The 19,218-nt window shown below is 33.9% G+C and overlaps 1 protein-coding gene and 1 pseudogene across 1 annotated transcript; both read right to left on the reverse strand.

Annotated features, from left to right (window-relative positions):
- Positions 1-12,625: 12,625 nt before the first annotated feature.
- LOC120171043 lies at positions 12,626-12,949 on the reverse strand. The gene is made up of 2 exons (XM_039178853.1): positions 12,823-12,949; positions 12,626-12,699 (listed from the first exon to the last, which is right to left on the reverse strand). The coding sequence occupies exons 1-2, from the start codon at positions 12,947-12,949 to the stop codon at positions 12,626-12,628; spliced, it is 201 nt and encodes a 66-aa protein (XP_039034784.1).
- Positions 12,950-14,825: 1,876 nt separating this feature from the next.
- LOC120171044 lies at positions 14,826-16,501 on the reverse strand (annotated as a pseudogene).
- Positions 16,502-19,218: the final 2,717 nt, after the last annotated feature.

Below are 19,218 nucleotides of genomic sequence, written 5' to 3' on the forward strand. Positions count from 1 at the left end.
CCAATTTTAAAGAAAACTCCATATGAAATTTTCAAAAATAAAAAGCCTAACATTAGCTATTTTCATCCTTTTGGATGTAAATGTTTTGTTTTAAACAACGGTAAAGAAAACCTTGGCAAAGTTGATGCTAAAAGTGATGAAGGAATTTTTCTGGGTTACTCCTTAAATTCTAAAGCTTATCGAGTATTTAATAAAAGAACTTTAGTTGTAGAAGAGTCTATACATGTTGTTTTCGATGATAATCCCCTTCCAAGGAAGGATTCTTGTGTGAATGATGATGTAGGTGTTATAAATACAAATGATGTTAGACATGAAGTTGGAGAACCATCATCAAAGGAAGAAACGAAAAATGAGGAAACTCATGATCCTCTTGAGAATCCAACCATTGAAGAAAGGGAAGTATCTTATCCAAGAGAGTACAACTATGTCAAGGATGGTGAAATTATAGGTAATCCATCAAAAGGGGTAATAACTCGATCTTCTCTTAGAAATATTTGTAATTATGTTGCATTTATCTCATGCATAGAGCCTAAGAATATTAAAGAAACATTAAATGATGAACATTGGATTATGGCTATGCAAGAAGAGTTAAATCAATTTGAGAGAAGTAAAGTATGGATATTAGTTGAAAGGCCTAGTAATAAATCTACTGTAGGTACTAGATGGGTATTTAGGAATAAGCTTGATGAGAGTGGTAATATAGTGAGAAACAAGGCTAGACTTGTTGCTCAAGGATATACTCAAGAATAGGGCATAGACTATGATGAAACATACGCTCCCGTAGCTAGAATGGAAGCAATTAGAATGTTATTAGCATTTGCATGTTTTCATGAATTTAAATTATATCAAATGGATGTTAAAAGTGCATTTTTAAATGGTTTTATAAAAGAAGAAGTGTATGTGGAACAACCTCCAGGTTTTGAAGATTCAAAATTTCCAGATTATGTTCTTAAATTGACAAAAGCTCTTTATGGTTTAAAACAAGCTCCTAGAGCTTGGTATGAAAGATTGTCAAATTTTTTAATTGAAAAAGGTTTTTCAAAAGGAAAGGTTGACATTACATTGTTTTTAAAGCATAAAGGTAAAGATTTATTAGTAGTTCAAATTTATGTTGATGATATAATATTTGGTTCTACTAATGATGTTCTTTGCCAAGAATTTTCTAAGCTAATGCAAAGTGAGTTTGAGATGAGCATGATGGGGGATTTCTCATTTTTCTTGGGACTCCAAATCAAGGAAAGAAAAGATGGCATCTTCATTAATCAAGCTAAGTACGTCAAAGATATGCTCAAGAAGTTTGGACTGGAAAATGGGAAACCTCTTGACACTCCAATGAGCTCTTCAACAAAGCTTGACTTAGATGAATGAGGTAAATGTGTAGATGTTAAATTATATAGGTCAATGATTGGCTCTTTGCTTTATCTAAATGCAAGTAGACCGGACATTATATTTAGTGTTTGCTTATGTGCTAGATTTCAATCATGTCCTAAGGAATCACATTTACTAGCTGTTAAGAGAATCTTTAGATACCTTAAAGACACTCCTAGTTTAGGACTTTGGTATCCTAGAGACTCTAGTTTTAGCTTGCATGCCTTCTCTGATGCGGATTATGGAGGATGTAAATTAGACAGGAAAAGCACCTCCGGTACTTGCCAATTCCTTGGAAATATGCTGATTTCTTGGTTTTCAAAGAAACAAAATTGTGTTGCATTATCTACCATTGAAGCGGAATATATTTCAGCCGGTAGTTGTTTTGCACAAGTTTTATGGATGAAACAACAACTTTTTGATTATGGAATTGAAGTAGGTACTATTCCTATCAAGTGTGACAATACTAGTGCTATTTGTCTCACTAAAAATCTCATCCAACACTCTAGAACTAAACACATTGAAATTAGACATCACTTCATTAGAGACCATGTCACTAAGGAAGATGTAGTTCTAGAATTTGTTGATACTTTGCATCAATTAGCGGATATTTTTACAAAACCCTTAGATAAGGAAAGGTTTTGGACACTTAGGAGAGAATTAGGTTTAACTGACCTATCTTCACTTAGTGTTTAAAATAATTCAGCACTTTTAATAAATACTGAAAAATGCTCATAATAGTAATTTTTGATTGCATTCATTGCTATTAGTTAGGGGGAGTTTATGATTCTTGATGAAAAATTAATTTTATGTTCAAATATTGATTAAAGATTAATTTAATTGTTTGAACATAATTATTTTCAATATATGAGTTGCCTATACCACTAGAGAAGATTAATTTAGCATTTTGTGTGCTTAAAAGTCGGATTTTAGCATTTTGGTGCAGAGGGAATCGATCCCCCCATGAGGGAACCGATTCCCCCTTTGAAGGGGAACCGATTCCCCCCACAGGGGAATCAATACCCCCTAGGGTTCTGTTAAAATCGGGCAGAACACCCCAAAACCCTTCCGCCGTTCTTTCTCTCAACTTTTCTCAAATCTCCATTTTTGCCTCAAATCAACGATATTAATCGGAATTCGATTCAAATATCATCTTCTAAACCTGTTGGAATCATTAAAATCGTGCAAACAACATCTAAATCCCCTCAATCTTCATCTTTCAAGGTAAATTTTTCTAAACTCTATATTTCATTGATTTTGAACATAGGATTAGTTTTAATTAGTTTTAGGTTAAAATAGTGATCGGGCATTGATTGTTTAGTGATTAGAAACTAGATGTTACAACTAATTTCATCAAAAACACAAGAATTTTCCAAAAAATTTCAAATTTTCGAAATTAAAAAAAATGTTAATTTTCAAATTATTGTGTTTTGATTAAATTATGTTGTTGTTATGAAAACTATTCATATATTGTTTCTAAAAACCATATTTTTCAAAAGTTTTTCAAAAACTTTGCCCATTAGGATTGATTTAGAGAACCTTGAATATTGAGGACTCAATTGAGTTTTGGGATTAATTGAATTGCATACATTTGTTTTTAAAATTGCAGGTTATCCAATCTATTCCGATTTCCTTCACCATGTCCAATCCTAAACGTGCTAGGTCTTCATCTAGTCGTTCTAGTCGTCAACCAAATCCACCTCCAAATCCTCCTCTTATTCCTCAAAATCCTATTCCAAATCTTGATCCTAACTTGACTATCCAAATTCTTGTTTCAATCAACCGGGTCCTAAAGATTATCGTTATTGGTTTGACCAATATTTTGACTCGTATAAGATTAGGGAAGAACGTATCCCATCTCTTCAAGCTATGGTTGCTATTAACTTTAAATATCTCCCTATCTTGCACGAATGGAAATTTGATAAACTTTTCGAACTTGAACCTGTTGTCTATCATCAACTTGTTCGTATCTTCTATTGTAATGCCGTTTGTATCAAAAATCGTGACAAAACCAAAACCATAGGAGTACGTTCCTACCTCCTAGGTCAATATTTCCATCTTTATCCGGCTTACATAGCCAATGCCTTAGGCTTGGATAATGAAGGTTTATCAAATGAAAAACAAGTTTTAGGCTCACGATATAAACGAAATGATAGTGCAAGTGTTCTAGATCTTTATGAGCGTTTTCATCTCTCATGATCACCTGTGGTTTCGACCATCCGGGGTCGTTATTCTACTCTCAGAGCTTAGATCTTGGTGGTTGCATTGTTTTGAACACAATATAAAAAAACCTTTCCGAGATTATCTTTGCAGAGATTGTTGAAACCGTTAACCTAGTGCCAAATAAGAAACTTTGTTCCTCACCAGTTTACGGTTGTATCCTTAGTAATCTCTTTTCTAAAGCTGAGCTTCGAGTTGGTCTAGATGCCTCCTTTCCTCTTAAGAAACAAATCAATCTTATTTCTTTAACAAGAGCGGGATGGGTCAAAAATAAAAAAACCGGTGAATGGGTTCGATCTTCTGCAACTACTTCCGGGAGCTAGTTCTTCACAAGCTCCACTCGAAGCTGACGAAGATCCAGAGTTTGAACAATTAATGAGGGATATCGATGAAGCCGAAGATGAGCCTGAGCAACCCGAGGAGCACGCACAACAATCGACTCAAATGCCTCCATATTTTCAATCCTTTATGGAAAAATTTGATTTCCGATATGCGACCATGGATTCACGCTTTAATTCTATAGAGCCTCATTTATCCACAATTGGAGCTCAACAATTAGAAATTCTTCGGGAAATGCGTGCAAATAATGAAGCAACCAACACACGTATTAATGACCTCACTAACGAAATGGCCGCTATGCGAGCTCGTTTTCCCCCTCCTGATCCGGATATGTGATTAAATGTTTTACTTTGAACTCCAAACTTATTGTTTTAACATTTTGAATATTTTGGAATGTTTGAATTTCTGAATTAATTGATTGTGAATTTGTTTGGATTTATGGATGGTATGAACTTATATGTTTTGTGTGATTTATTCATTATTGCATCATTTATTTCATGTTAAATATATGACCAATTTTGCCATATCACATTGTTTATGAATATTGATTATGGAACTAATGGCTAACGGTTTTCTTGATTGTGATCTTAGCAGCTTATGCATACATATACCTAATCAATTGGCTAATGATTTTCACGTTTCTTTGAATCTTTTTTGATTTAACAAAAAGGGGGAGAAGTGTGTGTTTTTAAATGATAAATGGGAGAAGTGTTAAAGTAAGGGGGATAATTTCAAACTTGATTTCAAAATCTTAAAATTACTAAAATGTTTTGTTATATCAAAAAGAGGGAGATTGTTGAAAACATTTTGATATTTCGATATAACAAATTAAGTTAAATGAATTTTAAGATTTTCCAAATGATTTTCTAAGTATATTAGATATAATTATTCGAATATCAAAACATTACTCCAATATTTCAAAAATCATTTTTCCTTACTTAAGTGTAAAATTAAGTTTTTAATCTTAAACAATTTCAAATAATCTTCAAAGTATTTCGAACTATTTTAAAGCCAAAATTCCAGATTGCTCAAAGGGAACCGATTCCTCCCCAAGGGGTACCGATTCCCCCCTGAATGGTTTTGGCTCCGAGATTTCCAGAATGCTCGAGGAACCGATTCCCCATAGGGGTACCGATTCCCCCCTGATCAATGGTCAAAATTTTGAATTTTGCTCTTAGGGAACCGATTCCCTATGAGGAGGAACCGATTCCCCCCACTCCAAGCTATTTTATTAATTGTTTTCACACTAAAACGGCTATATATCTTCACTATCATCCCCAACGTTCAAAGTGATTCAAGTGTATTTTAAACAAGTTCTGAAGCCCTTGATCAACAGAAATCATAGAAACAAGAGAGAAAGCATCAAACAACCAAGTTTGTGCAATCAAGCCAATTTTCCTTTCAATATTCATTTTGCTTTCAAGAACACCATTTGCTCATTGTAATTATCTTTGAGTGTTCTTTCTTTGTTCTAGAATTGTGCAAACATCTTACCTTGTGAGGTTTTCCTTGTAAGTTTGCAAATTTGTAATCTTCTCTTTGGGAAAGAGTGTTCTCAAATTGGGTATATTCTTGAGGGTGTTGTAAGGTTATCTCTTTAGCCTCAAAAGAAAGAACAAATTAGTGAATTTGTTGGAAATCCTTAGTGTGGATAGCTAAGGTAGTGGACTAGACTTTGATTGAGAAAGTCGAACCACTCTAAATCGTTGTGCAATTACTTTCAATTTTCTGCAAAAAGCTTCCACCAAATTTTTAATTAACAAATTCACCCCCCCCCTCTTGGCTAAATCCGTTTTCATAACCAAGAGGTTGATCGATATATACCTCTTCTTTCCAATCTCCACGGAGGAATGTTGATTCACATCAAACTGGAAGATAGGCCATGAGTTTTGAGGTGTCATAGTAGTCACCAACCTGATTGTATCATGCCTTACAACCGGAGCAAAAACTTCTTTATAATCAACACTAAACTTCTGCTTGTAACCCTTAGCTACCAAGTGTGCCTTGTGTTTGTTAATCTCACCATTCTCATTCAGATTTGTCTTGTAAACCCACTTTACGCTAATAGTTTTATGCCCATTTGGAAGATCACATAGCTCTCATGTATCATTTCTTTCAATGGCTGTAATTTTTGCATCCATAACATTTCTCCATTTTGGTTCTGTGACAGCTACTTCAAAACTAGTAGGATCACAATCTGAAAACATAACAAAGTGGGTGAATGGGTCTTCAGATTGATCGATTTCAGTTACCTCATAATCATGCATCCATGTTGGTCTTCTTCGAACACGTTGAGACCTTTGTGATTCAGTTGCAAGTGGGTTTTGATCAGCTATTGGAACATTTTGAGTGACTTCCACTTCTGTTCATCCTCCATATGTTGCTGCCCTTTCTCTTCATCATCAAAATCTGTCGAAATACTTTCTTTAACACCATTTTGATTCCATGACCAAGTGACTTCTTCATCAAATACCACATCACGACTAATGACAATTTTCACGGTGTTAGGATTGTATAGTTTATAAGCTTTTGACTTATCACTAACACCAAGAAAAATTCATTTTTCTCCCTTGTTGTCTAGGTTATTCCTCTTCTCATATGGAATATGAGCATAGGCAATACACCCAAAAATCCGAAAATGATCTACAACAGATTTCCTTCCGTTCCATGCTTCCTCTGGTGTCATATTTTGAACAACAAATGTATGACTTTTGTTCAATATATGAATTCTCCAATTAACTACTTCAGGCCAGAAACTTTTTGGAATGCCACTTGTTGTCAAAAGGCTTCACACCATATTCATAATAGTATGGTTCTTCCTCTCGCATACACTATTCTGTTGGGGTGTATAAGATGTTGTAAGTTGTCTCTTGATTCCATGGTTCTCACAAAAATTTACAAATTCATGTGAGTTATATTCTCCACCACGATATGTGCGAAGAACTTTTATTGTGCTGCCAACTTCTTTCTCAGCAAGTGTTTTATAGCTTTTAAAAGCCACAAAGGCTTTAGATTTTTCTTGTAAATAATAAACCCATATCTTATGACTATAATCATCAAGGAAAGTAATTATATATCTTTTACCTCCATTAGAATGTGGTGTTATTGGCCCACAAATGTCAGAATGAATAAGCTCCAATGCTTTCTTCGCTCTCCAAGATTTTCCTTGTGGGAATTGATTACGGTGTTGTTTGCTAACAACACATTCTTCACGAACTTGAGAAGATACTGTAATTTGAGGAAGCCCCGTCATTATGTTCTTTTGTTGTAGTGTTTTCAATCCGCCAAAATTTAGATGCCCATAGCGAAAGTTCCATAGTTATTCCTCACCTTTTAATTTTGCTGAGAATCACATATGAGCTGTGTTGTGGAGCTATAGTGGGAAAAAACGATTCATCGTCATGTTAACTTGAGAAATTAAGCCCAATATTGCGTCTTGAATCTTACATACTCTATCTTTGATAAAAATCTATTATCCTTTTTCTTGTAACTGATCCACACTAAGCAAGTTGGTCTTTAAATCTGGCACAAAATAAACATTAGCGATAGTGTGAGTGGAATTTCCTTTGGTTTGGATTGTTACCTTTCCTTTTCCCATAACATAAATTCTGGAGTTGTCACCAAACTTAACAGAGTTGCAAAAGGATTCATCCAAGTCATAAAATGCCTCATTCTCTCCACACATGTGATTGATGCAACCAATGTCTAAAAACCACTTTTTTTTGTTGAGTTTCTTCTTTCACGTGACACACCATCAAAAGAGACACCTTTTGTTTCCTTTTCTGCAAAGTTAGTTTGATCTCCACTTTGTAATCAGTTTGACATTTTGATTTATAATGGCCATACCTATGACATCTGAAAGATTCAACATTTGACTTGTCTGCTGACTTTGATCAATAAGTTGTTGAGTGGTGGCCTCCATGTTCTCTGCCTCTTCCTTGAAATTTACTCTCTTGATGATGATGACTTTGTTGTTGGTTCCCACTTTCATTGTTGTTTCTGCCTCCTCTACCTCGACCTCTTCTTCTAGAGTTTGAGAAATGAGTATAAGTGGAAGCCTTTAAAGCTTGCTCCTCTGAAGTTGAACTTCGATTCATATTCTATTCATGGACCAGCAAGGAGCTCTGTAATTCATCAAGAGAAAATGCATCTTTATCTTTTGATTCTTCAATGGAATATACGACATAATCAAACTTTGGTGTCAGCGAACGCAATATCTTTTTAACAATGGTGACATCTTCCATCTTCTCACTATGAAAGTGCATTATTCTTCAATGGAATATACGACATAATCAAACTTTGGTGTCAGCGAACGCAATATCTTTTTAACAATGGTGACATCTTCCATCTTCTCACTATGAAAGTGCATTTTGTTACTATTCTCCATAGTTCTGGCACAATAGCTGGTAACAGATTCTCCATCATTCATTTGTAGAGTTTCAAAATCTCTTCTCAAAGCTTGAAGCTGTGCATGTTTCACTCTAGCAGAGCCTTCATATTTTTTCTTCATGGAATCCCAAATATCTTTGGAAGTTTCTTTGCTAAGAATTGTTTCCAAGATGGGACGATCAATTGCCTGGAAAAGGTAGTTTTTTACCTTCAAATCTTTGAGCTTTCTCCCTTTCAACTATGTTTTCTGGGCGTCTGTCAAGACTGTATTAGGTGTTGGTGCTTGAATTCCAGATTCAACAATCGGCCAATACTCTTTGAACCGTAGAAAATTCTCCATTAGCATACTCCAATGGTCATAGTGACCATCAAAACGTGGGATCGCTAACTGCACAAAATTTGAGTGTGAAGCCATCAATGTTGTTTGACAACTCTTTCTCTCTTGCTTTTTTCACCTGGTTCTGGTACCATTGATAAAAACAAAAGAACTAAAGGATGTTTTCTGCACTAACTGTGGAAAACAGAGGGTACACAGAAAATAATGGATAAATTTTCTGCGTTTTATTGATAAATCACCACCCTATAAATAGACAAATACATAACTGAAAGCAACATGAAAATAGGTACTATCCAACGTGCATCAGCAAACTCCTACTGACTAGGCCAACTCCTATTAACTAGGAAACAAATTAAAACAAACTATTGAACTCTTAAAGACTAGGACAACCCAAATCTTTTCTTACGTGTGCTGGTACTATTTATTTAACATGTTTTGAGATGGCAGTGTCGATTCATGCTTCCCTATGCACACGTTTAGGTTTACATTACATATTGGGTAATGATGGGCGCGGGATCCAAACCCAACAAGTTTCAATTTGACTTGACCAATTGGATTAAATTTTTTTTATAAAAAAAATTTGAGATTGGGTTGAGTTAGATTCGGATTTAAGCTAAAAAAATATTTGATCCGATCTAAAAAATAATGTAAATTTACCTTATATATGTATGAATAATTACAATAATAACTCTTTATATATTATTATTTTTTAATTAAATCCTATTTTTATTAAATAAAAATAATATTTTTTATAAATATATTTATTTTGGGTCTAGTTGAGTTCAAGTTTTATCTTAAAAAATCGGATCAGGTTCGGATCTGGTGAAGTCACCCATAAACACCAATTTAGTCGAGTTTCAAGTAAAGTTTATATATTTTCGGTTCGGATTGAATTGATCAAAAATCCGACTTGACACGACCCGACCCAGTCCATCCCCGGTGCCACTAGTGTGCTGTTCTCTCTTCGTTATTGTAATAAAAATTAGTTTTTTTCCAAAAAAAAATAAATAGGAAAAAATCAATAATTAAAATAAAAATAAAATAATTCAAAAAGTAGGGACTAAAGGAACCAATCTCAGTTCACCAATAAAGGTATAATATATACACCTTCCCTTACCACCTTAATTGTCCCGACTCTTAATCTAATGATGAATAATAATAAAAAGTTTGACATTCAACCTGTACTGCCCAGTTAAACTTTTTTTTTTTTATTAAAAAACAGGTTTAGATATCATATATCTGGGGTAGCTAGCTAACAAGCAGTCCCCAAACCAAACGAAAACGAAAACAATTGTTTACAAGGATCAATCAAAATGCTTCTCTCTCTTCTACACGATCAACGTACCAATAAAAGAATTTGAATTCTACTTTCTGCAAATATTTCTATACATGAATTAATGAAGTGAACGATGGAGATGAACAAATACTGAAACAAGAAGAAGGAAAACAGTTCCAGTAAGGCACGTGAAGCCAACAGTTGTCCCAACCAAACTCACAAGCTCAAACAACTCTTGTTTCTCCTTATATCGTTTCACCTTGTTGTAATTATTTGCATCTCCATAATTCCACCCATATTCCCATCTGCAACATCTTTCCAGCTTCTTCTTCATCTTCACCTGCTCTATTCTCTCCCTCAGTACCCTCAACTTCGCATCACCTCGTTACTTGATCTCTCTGATCACGTAGAATTTTAAATTAGATGACGGATTTCTAAAATTTAAGAGAAGACGAAAATAAATATTATAAAAACACTAAGAAAAAATATACAATATATACGATAACTTGAAAATTCCAGGGTTACTACCCTCACCCGCTCTCCGCTCGATCTATCATAATTATACCTTTCGAGTTTCAACACAAATTTAAGACCGAAAAGAAAGAAAAGAAAGAGAAGTCCAGGAAGTTATTGGTACCTCCATCTCTGCAGCTTTGGGCTCTAATGACTTGAAATGGTCGACGATTATAATGCTTCAAAGATGGAGAAAGTATGGAGAAAGATGAAGGTGATAACGAAGAAGAAGAAACCATGATATTTTTTTGATGAGGTTATATCGTTTAAGTTTCTTCAAATGCAATAATATTTGGAGGTGGCAAGAAGAAAACAATCTACTTGGGTTATATTATATATAAAAAAATGTTTTTTTTGGGGACCAAATTTAAGGAATAATGTGATTGGAACCGAGAGTGTCTGAATACAACAAGATTAAAGGCGGCTAAAATGTTTAATTAGGTTTTTATAACTAAGGGTTCATTTCTGCATAAACTAAAAACATAAATTTTATTATAAAAAATATTTTTTTCAATTACAATTTGAAAGTTATTTAATCATAATAAACATGAAAGGAATAATAAATTTGAAGGCGGCCAGCAACTTGGTTTTTGTTTGGTGATAGGCAGAAAGGAATTTGGGGTGTAATGTTTAATTAAACAATAAATTTAGGTTAAAGGACAAAAATTAGATATAAAAATTTGGAATTACGCATTTGGATGAATCCAAGTCAAGGTCAACTATACGGTTTCGGTTCTTTCTATGAAAAATTGAACCGGTCAAACTCATATCCCTAAGCAACCTCTCCTGCTTTTGTCATTTAAAAGTGATCCGATTTTCCACCATATCCAGGGTGGATACAAGTTTTCTCACCCTTCAATTTATATATATATATATTTCTTTATTAGTATCTTAAAATTTTAAAAAATTCATCTTTTAATATAAAATTATACGTGTATTCTCTCATCTAAGGTTGTTTTTATATAAGATAAATTACATCAATCATCACTGAAATTTACTCTATCTCTTATTTCAGTCATTGTATTTTAAATCTGTTAAAATGACATCATTTTGTATCTACATAACAACTCATTTATAATTTCGTTTAGTGAGAAAATGGTTTAACGACAAAAAATGCTAATTATGTTAAGTTCATGAGTAAATTGAATAAATGTAAAGTATAATAAATAAAATAAGAGAGAGAATAAAATTTAATGATGATCAGTGTGATTTACCCTTTTATGCAGTGGAAGAGTACCGTATTTTGTGAATTAACTACCATTTGTTCAGTTGAAATTTAGTAATGTTATTTTTATAATATGATTTTATTTTAATTAAATATTTGATGATTGGTAAGGTGAACAAGCGTGGCAGTGGAGAAGACCAAAGCTAATAACTAATAAGAAAAAACTGATATAACAATTTTCACTAGCTTATACCAATGTTCAACTTAATCGCATAAGCAGGGTCTTATTTTATATCATTGTGGGAAATAATAAAAATTATTATGATTTATGATTTAGAGTTTAAGAATTTAATTATAAATTTAGAAAAAATAACAGTCTGACCAGGAGCTTACCTTCAAGCTGCCACAACAAGAACCAAATATTTCCATGCACGTTCAAATTGGGGTTGTTGTTCTTGTGGAGAAACCTACGTTTCACCCATTTTTAAGGTTTAATGTAAAAATAAATGTCTAAATTATATTTATAGTTAATATTAAATGTCTAAATAAATTTTTATTATAGTGCTTATACGACAACCTTTGAAAGTTGTCAGGACTACACGACGATATAAAAGATTATGATTTTAGGTAGAAGTCATCGTATAATCCAAACGAATTTAAAAAATGACAACTTCACCATATAATATAGCAAAGATTCTAATTTCGAAAATAATTTCTAATATACATTATATTAGCTATTTTTTTTCTTAATAAAGGATCAAGCATTTCTTAGTCACACATTTCCGTCTTACATTTTAGAAGATTTGACTAGATCGACATTAAACTCTCCGATCACAATAGAAGCTAGATTGACATATTTTATTGGTTCTTCATGCTTTATTCTCGATGGCAAGCAGCAGCACGTTTCCATCGCCTATTTGAGGCTGCATGTAAAATCAATCAACCAGTTTTCAAAATCAAAGATTATGATTTGCTTTCACGATAAAAAACAACAAAAAGAGTATGTAGAAGAAGAGATTTACGTGTCGCAGTTAGTGGTAGGATCAATGGGAACAAGAACACTAACACCACATTTTTGAGGAAGATGTTTAGCTACAGTTACCAACGTGCCAAAGTGGTTGTAGCGGCAGTGGCGGCATTGATGTTAGTCTCCGCTTGACTGCGCGGAGGATGAGGGTCGACTGCTCTAACGCCGGTGAAGTAAGGGTGACAAACAAGGCAGAAAGGCTGTTGTTGCATCTTCACATGACATTGCATCCACGATTTTTGGTTGCGCAACCAAAACCACGATTGATCCCAAACCCCCGAGAGACCAAGACAAACCCATCCATTTCTTCTCCATTATATAGTCCTAAGAAAACGTGTTTGCTGTTCCTATTTATAGGGATAACTTTGGATTCTCTCATTTTATTTCGAGTTTATAGTACTTAGTAGACATAACTAATGTCAAATTTTCCTTTTTGGGAGACCCATTCATTCTCCTATGGTTTCATATCATATTTTCCCTTTCAGATTTCGATAATAAATGTTTTAAGATTCTTTTTAATGGGATATAATTTCTCTTTTGAATCTTTGATTGGGCTTATTATGTATAGAGGGTCTTGTCTAGCGCTCCAATAAGTTCAAGGGTTGATTCTTTTCTTTTATCTCATTTTTGTCTTGAAGTTTTGGCATAGAATTATAGATTTGATATTTTTTTCATCATTATTGATTCTTAAAATCATCAATATTGATATACAACATGTGAGGTAATGATTTATGACATTTTATATTGTGAGAAACGGGAGAAAAATTTATCAACCACTGCTTATTCACCACTCACGACAAGAAAACATATTTTAAGTAACACTAAAAATGATCATTAAAAGTATTAAATTTAGTCACAGAATATCATAGAAATAAAAGTTGTTACTTGTCGTCTCTAATAGTTATGACACTATTATATTAGTGGCGACTTTAATGAATTTTGTAACTATTGCTTATGTTTTTCGTGACAACGTTTTCTGGAGGAAAAACAAGATTAATCACAATGACGAAAATCTAGTCATTAATATTATCCTTATTAATTTTTGTTATTTTATCACAACTACATAATTAAATTGATTAATTAGAAAAATTCATTATGAAATTAATTATAGTAAATATTACATTTTTAGTTATCCATCTACTTTAGGAACTTGCAGTGTAATTATTGTCTTCAGTTAATTATTCGTTAACTATAGATGAAGTGACATATACACATGTTTATTCTTTTATATAATCACCGATATCCGATTTATTAATCCACTAATCCAAATTGGATTGTACAGAGACAAAAACGACCATCCCAACTCAATTTGCTTAAAGGATTTAGTATCTCATCCCGCTAGACTAACTGGTTGTTGATTCCACACATTGATTTTTAATAAATTTATACAATACATGACTTTTAAGATGATTGAACCTGAAACCTTCAAGAGAGAGTGCAACACCTAACCACTATGCTAAGAAAGAAATATTTATTTTTGATAAAGTTAATATTTAAATTAAACTATTATTGAAATTAATTTATTTTATGAAAATACATTAATTATAATATTAATTATTATAAAATAATTTAATTAGATTTTATATGATTTCTCATATAAAATATATTTGTTAAAGAAAAATCTAATATATAATTAGATTGGTTTTAATATATATATATAAACCTAAAATAATATTAAGTGTCCTTAAACTATATTTAATTAAAAAATAAATAGTAAACTTAATAGTGAGAAAATGTTATTGTCACAATTATGAATAATAACAGTAATCACTTTATATATTATGAGTATTACATCGTTTTCCGTAAAACGTTGGTGCAATTTGAATATTTATTAGGGATCAAATAGAAATAAGACACAATCATTTACTTTAATAGTGACAAAAACAATTCTTGTTACAAATCACCAACTAAAACTAGTAACAAAATATTGTCGCTATTACAATTTTTCCCCCGAAAAATAAGTTGACACCAATTAGAACATTTTATTAATGACTTGCTTCGATTACAATAAATCACTATCAATTATGAGTTATGTGTGATGTACTTTAAAATTGTCACATTTATTTCTTAAAGAGTGACCAAATAAAAAAAAGCCACAACTATTTGTTTCAAAAGTGAAAAAAAATCACAAATATTCTACTTTCTGATTATTTTATTTGGTTCAAATAAAAGTAAATTGCTGATTATAAAATTAACAGAAAACTGTCCATGAAACAAACCTTGAAACAGAGTAACCAGCATCTTGAAATAGATGAATATATACACAGAAATAGGGGTGTAAACGAGGCGAGTCGAGTTCGAGTATTACTTAGCTCGACTCGACTCGAAAACTCTGAAATTGAGCTTGACTCGACTCGAAAACTGACTCAAACTCGAAATCCTGAACTGAAGCTCGTGAGCAGCTCGAAAAGGCTCGAAATAAAAAAATTCTTAAATTTAACTAGATTAAAGCCTCAAACTCAAACTCCAACCTGAACCTTAAATACATGAGAGTTTTATTGTATTTAAAAAATTGTTAATATTATTAATAATTTATTTTAAAAAAATAAAATCTTAATATATTATTTTTTCGAGGTGCTCACGAATTTTTCGAGTCGAGTATCAAGTAGCTCGTTTCGGCTCGTTAAGAATTCGAGTCGAGTCCATTCGATCCGAGTATTTATCGAGCCTTGACTGAGTCGATCTCGAGTAGCTCGCGATTTGTCTCGTTTACAGCCCTACACAGAAATAGAGAGCAAAGCAAAAAAACATGCTGCCAAAATAGCAGAGCCGAAGCTTCCCTTACTGCATATCCCCTCAAGCTTGCAATGCCTCCCAACAATATGGAACTTGGTGTCGTGTATTGCAGCAAAAGCACAAATCTGTACATTGAACTATCAGAGATTAAACGATTCCATTCGTTAGCCACATAAATGAGACAATCCCCCCCAAAGGAAGTATCAAAAGCCTAGCAACAACGATCCCGATCGTCGTTCGAACCCTGAGCCTTGACTCATCCGGTCCTTCCCATAACATTCCTCCGAGCACCAGCATAACAGCGGGTACTATTTCCTTGGAAATAATGGCCATACTGTCTGCAATGAAGTCTAGAGGAGCGTCCGAACTTTGTAATGATGCCAATAAGAACGGTTAGTACAGTAGCAATCAATGGAGTGTCTAGAATTTGATTGAAAGGCGTATGTTGTACAACAATTCTCTTCTTTCTGACTGCGTTAGGCTCAGCCATGCACCTATATGACTCGGGGCTAATCAGAATTTCGTCTCGAATCGATTCGACATCCGAAATATCGGATCGAGATGGATTGAACAGGGCTGCAACTAAGGGTGTTCTGCAGTGTTCGGTTTTGTGTTAATAGATCCTGGTCCATTCGGCTTGGATAAGAAGTGGAGTACTGAGGTCGTTCCCTGCAGGCAAATTAGGCAATTCTTCAATCTCAGACCTTTCCTCAACAACCTCATAGTACTCCGATGGCGGCTCCATCATGTGGTAAACGAGAGTGTAAACGAGAACAACTGAAACCCAATGTGAGAAAGCTGCAAACGCAACTCCATCATAGCATGTATCACCAAAAGGATTATCTTCATTGCGGCACACCGATGAAACCACAGCAATGGAAATGTTTCCGGTGTTTCAGAAGGCTGTAATGATCACGGTGAGACGAAAGATGGCGGTCGACATATTAATGCCACTATGAACACCAGTACGGAACCGATGACTGTACTGATGATAACATTCGTTGGAGTGAAACACCAGTGGATGAATCTGGTGCGAGTAATGACTGGACCGAGGTGGGTGAATATGAGACACGGCCAGAATAGAAAGAAAACAAGCTTGCTTAGAAGCTTAAGTTTAGGTTTTGGGATCATTTGGATTTCGTGGTGGGGAAGAAGAAGTCCTATTCTCTGTTTTGAAAATCGGATCGGACCGGTCGGTTCAACCGGAAAAATCGTTGCTTAATCTGATTCAATCTAAAACAGTTGAACCGCTATTAGTGAACCGGCCAGAACCGTTGAACCGTTCGAACCGGACCGGCTGAAAATCGGAAAAATTAAACCAAACAACGTCGTTTGTTAAACGAGCCAAGTCGAACTCGAGTATTGCTGAGCTCGACTCGAACTTGAAAACTTTAAAAGTAAGCTCAACTCAACTCAAACTCACAAGCTAAAAATTATCAAGTTCAACTCAAACTCGAAATATAATATTGAAACTTAAACTCAAAAAGGCTTGAACTCAAAAAAAAAAATTAGAAGCTCGATTGAAGTCTAAAATTCGAGCTTGATTGAAGTGAAATAATAGTTCACTCAATGCTCACAAAAAGGCTCCATGATTTTGAATGTCAAATTACCTCTATTATTTATATAAATTAGTTGTGATGAGCTTCTATGTTTCTTAGCAATGTGAGATTGTTTTGTTCTCATATTTGTACTCTTTAGACTTTTGGGATGCTCTTTTATGTTTCTTAGCCATGTGAGATTGTTTTTAAAAAAAAATTAAACTAAACAATATCATTTTGTTATGATTTTTTTAACCAAATTTTTAATTAGTTATATAATTATATTTATTATTTAATATATTTTACCTTAAATATTATGTTGTAGTTAATTTGAATCATTTTGTTTCACTTGGTTTTATGGTTTTTAACTTTTAACTTAAATATTATGTTGTAGTTAATTTGAATCATTTTGTTTCACTTGGTTTTATGGTTTTTAACTTATATATGTTATGACTTGCGATATAAAAAATTATTTTTATTAAATATTTTTGGTATTTTTATTTAATATTTTAAAAAATTATGATGTCGTCCGATTCTTCAGACCGGTCAGACCGGTTCGACCGGTTGAACCAGTAAACCAGTGACATGGCCGATTCACTAACCGATCCGATTATAAAAACCATGGTCCTATTAGAGCTATCGAAAGGAGTTTCAGTCCAGGCAAAACTGCTTCAACTACAGTCTCTGTTGATTTCATGTCTACTGCAAATGAAAAGAACACTGAACACCCCACTTTCTTAAATGGAAAAACAAAATTTTAACAAGGAAAAAGACTTCTTTTTATGAACCATAAACTATGAAAGAAAGAAAGAAAAATTTATCAGATAAAACAAGGAGAAAATAACCTCAGTGATCAAAAATGTCTTATAATATACGATTTTAATCAATTTTTTTTTGGATTTACCAAAATGACCAACTAAATAGCAATGCAATCGATAATTCGCAACGCGATCTCCGATATCGCAAATCAGTTTCCAGATTCGCAACGCGAACTTGGACTATCGAAATGCGAATTACGCGAACTTCGACTATCGTATTGCGATTTACATATTCGCATTGCGATAGTCCAAGTTCGCGTTGCGATAGTCGAAGTTCGCGTTGCGATTTTCCAAATTCGTTGCGATAGTCGACGACCACGACCACGACCACGACCACGAGACGAGACGAGACGGACGGCGGCGGCGGCGCGCGAGAGTCCCCCTTGTTCTCTATCACTCAACAAGGAAGTGGGAAAACCAAGCCTTAAATACCATTCCCAATAGTGTTTCCAATACTATGTGGGATTGAACATTACCAACACTTGTTTCCAATACAATGTGATTATTCAGGAAACAATTAACAATCATGCATCTTAAAACAACTGAATCAGCAACCAATTGCATTAGTATTATACGATTAAATATGTCATAATTAAAAGTCAATCTACAATAAATCGCGATTATTGGAATTTTAAGCAAAATATTAAAAAATAATATCACTATTTAAGGCTCAATCCCACATAGTATTGGGAACAAGTGTTGGTAATGCTCAATCCCATATAGTATTGGAAACACTATTGGGAATGGTATTTAAGGCTTGGCTTTCCCACTTCTTTGTTGAGTGATAGAGAACAAGGGGGACTCTCGCGCGCCGCTGCCACCGCCGTCGCCGTCTCGTGGTCGTGGTCGTGGTCATACGTGTCTTCGACACGTCCGCGCGAATACTATCTTTTTAGAGAAAATTCTTAAGAAACAAATGCGATTTTGGACTATCGCAACGAATTTGGAATAAATCGCAACGCGAACTTAGACTATCGCAACGAACTTGGAATAAATCGCAACGAATTTGGAATAAATCGCAACGAATTTGGAATAAATCGCAATGCGAACTTCGACTATCGCAACGAATTTGGAAAATCGCAACGCGAACTTGGACTATCGCAACGAATTTGGAATAAATCGCAACGCGAACTTCGACTATTGCAACGAATTTGAAAAATCGCAACGCGAACTTCGACTATCGCAACGCGAACTTGGACTATCGCAATGCGAATATGTAAATCGCAATGCGATAGTCGAAGTTCGCGTTGTAAATATGAAAACTGATTTGCGATACCGAAGATCGCGTTGCGAATTATCGATCGTATTGCGATTTAGTTGGTCATTTTGACAAATAAAAAAATGGTTAAAATCATATATTATAAGATATTTTTGGTCACTTAGATTATTTTTCCTAAAACAAAATGATGAGTAGACAAGGAAAACCAAGTGCAACTTTTCATGTACTGTGTGATAGGGTTATTTTTTAACACTGTACGTTAGCTTCACTTAA

This window comes from Hibiscus syriacus, unplaced genomic scaffold (assembly GCF_006381635.1).
Source record: "Hibiscus syriacus cultivar Baekdansim isolate YM2019G1 unplaced genomic scaffold, ASM638163v2 tig00111810_pilon, whole genome shotgun sequence".
Taxonomy (NCBI): Eukaryota; Viridiplantae; Streptophyta; class Magnoliopsida; order Malvales; family Malvaceae; genus Hibiscus; species Hibiscus syriacus.

Coding starts and splice junctions, on each gene's coding strand:
- LOC120171043 (XM_039178853.1), bottom strand. CDS start 12,949: ATGGAGAAGAAATGGATGGGTTTGTCTTGGTCTCTCGGGGGTTTGGGA. Junction 12,700..12,822: donor AACAACAGCCTTTCTGCCTT/GTTTGTCACCCT, acceptor TGGTAACTGTAG/CTAAACATCTTCCTCAAAAA.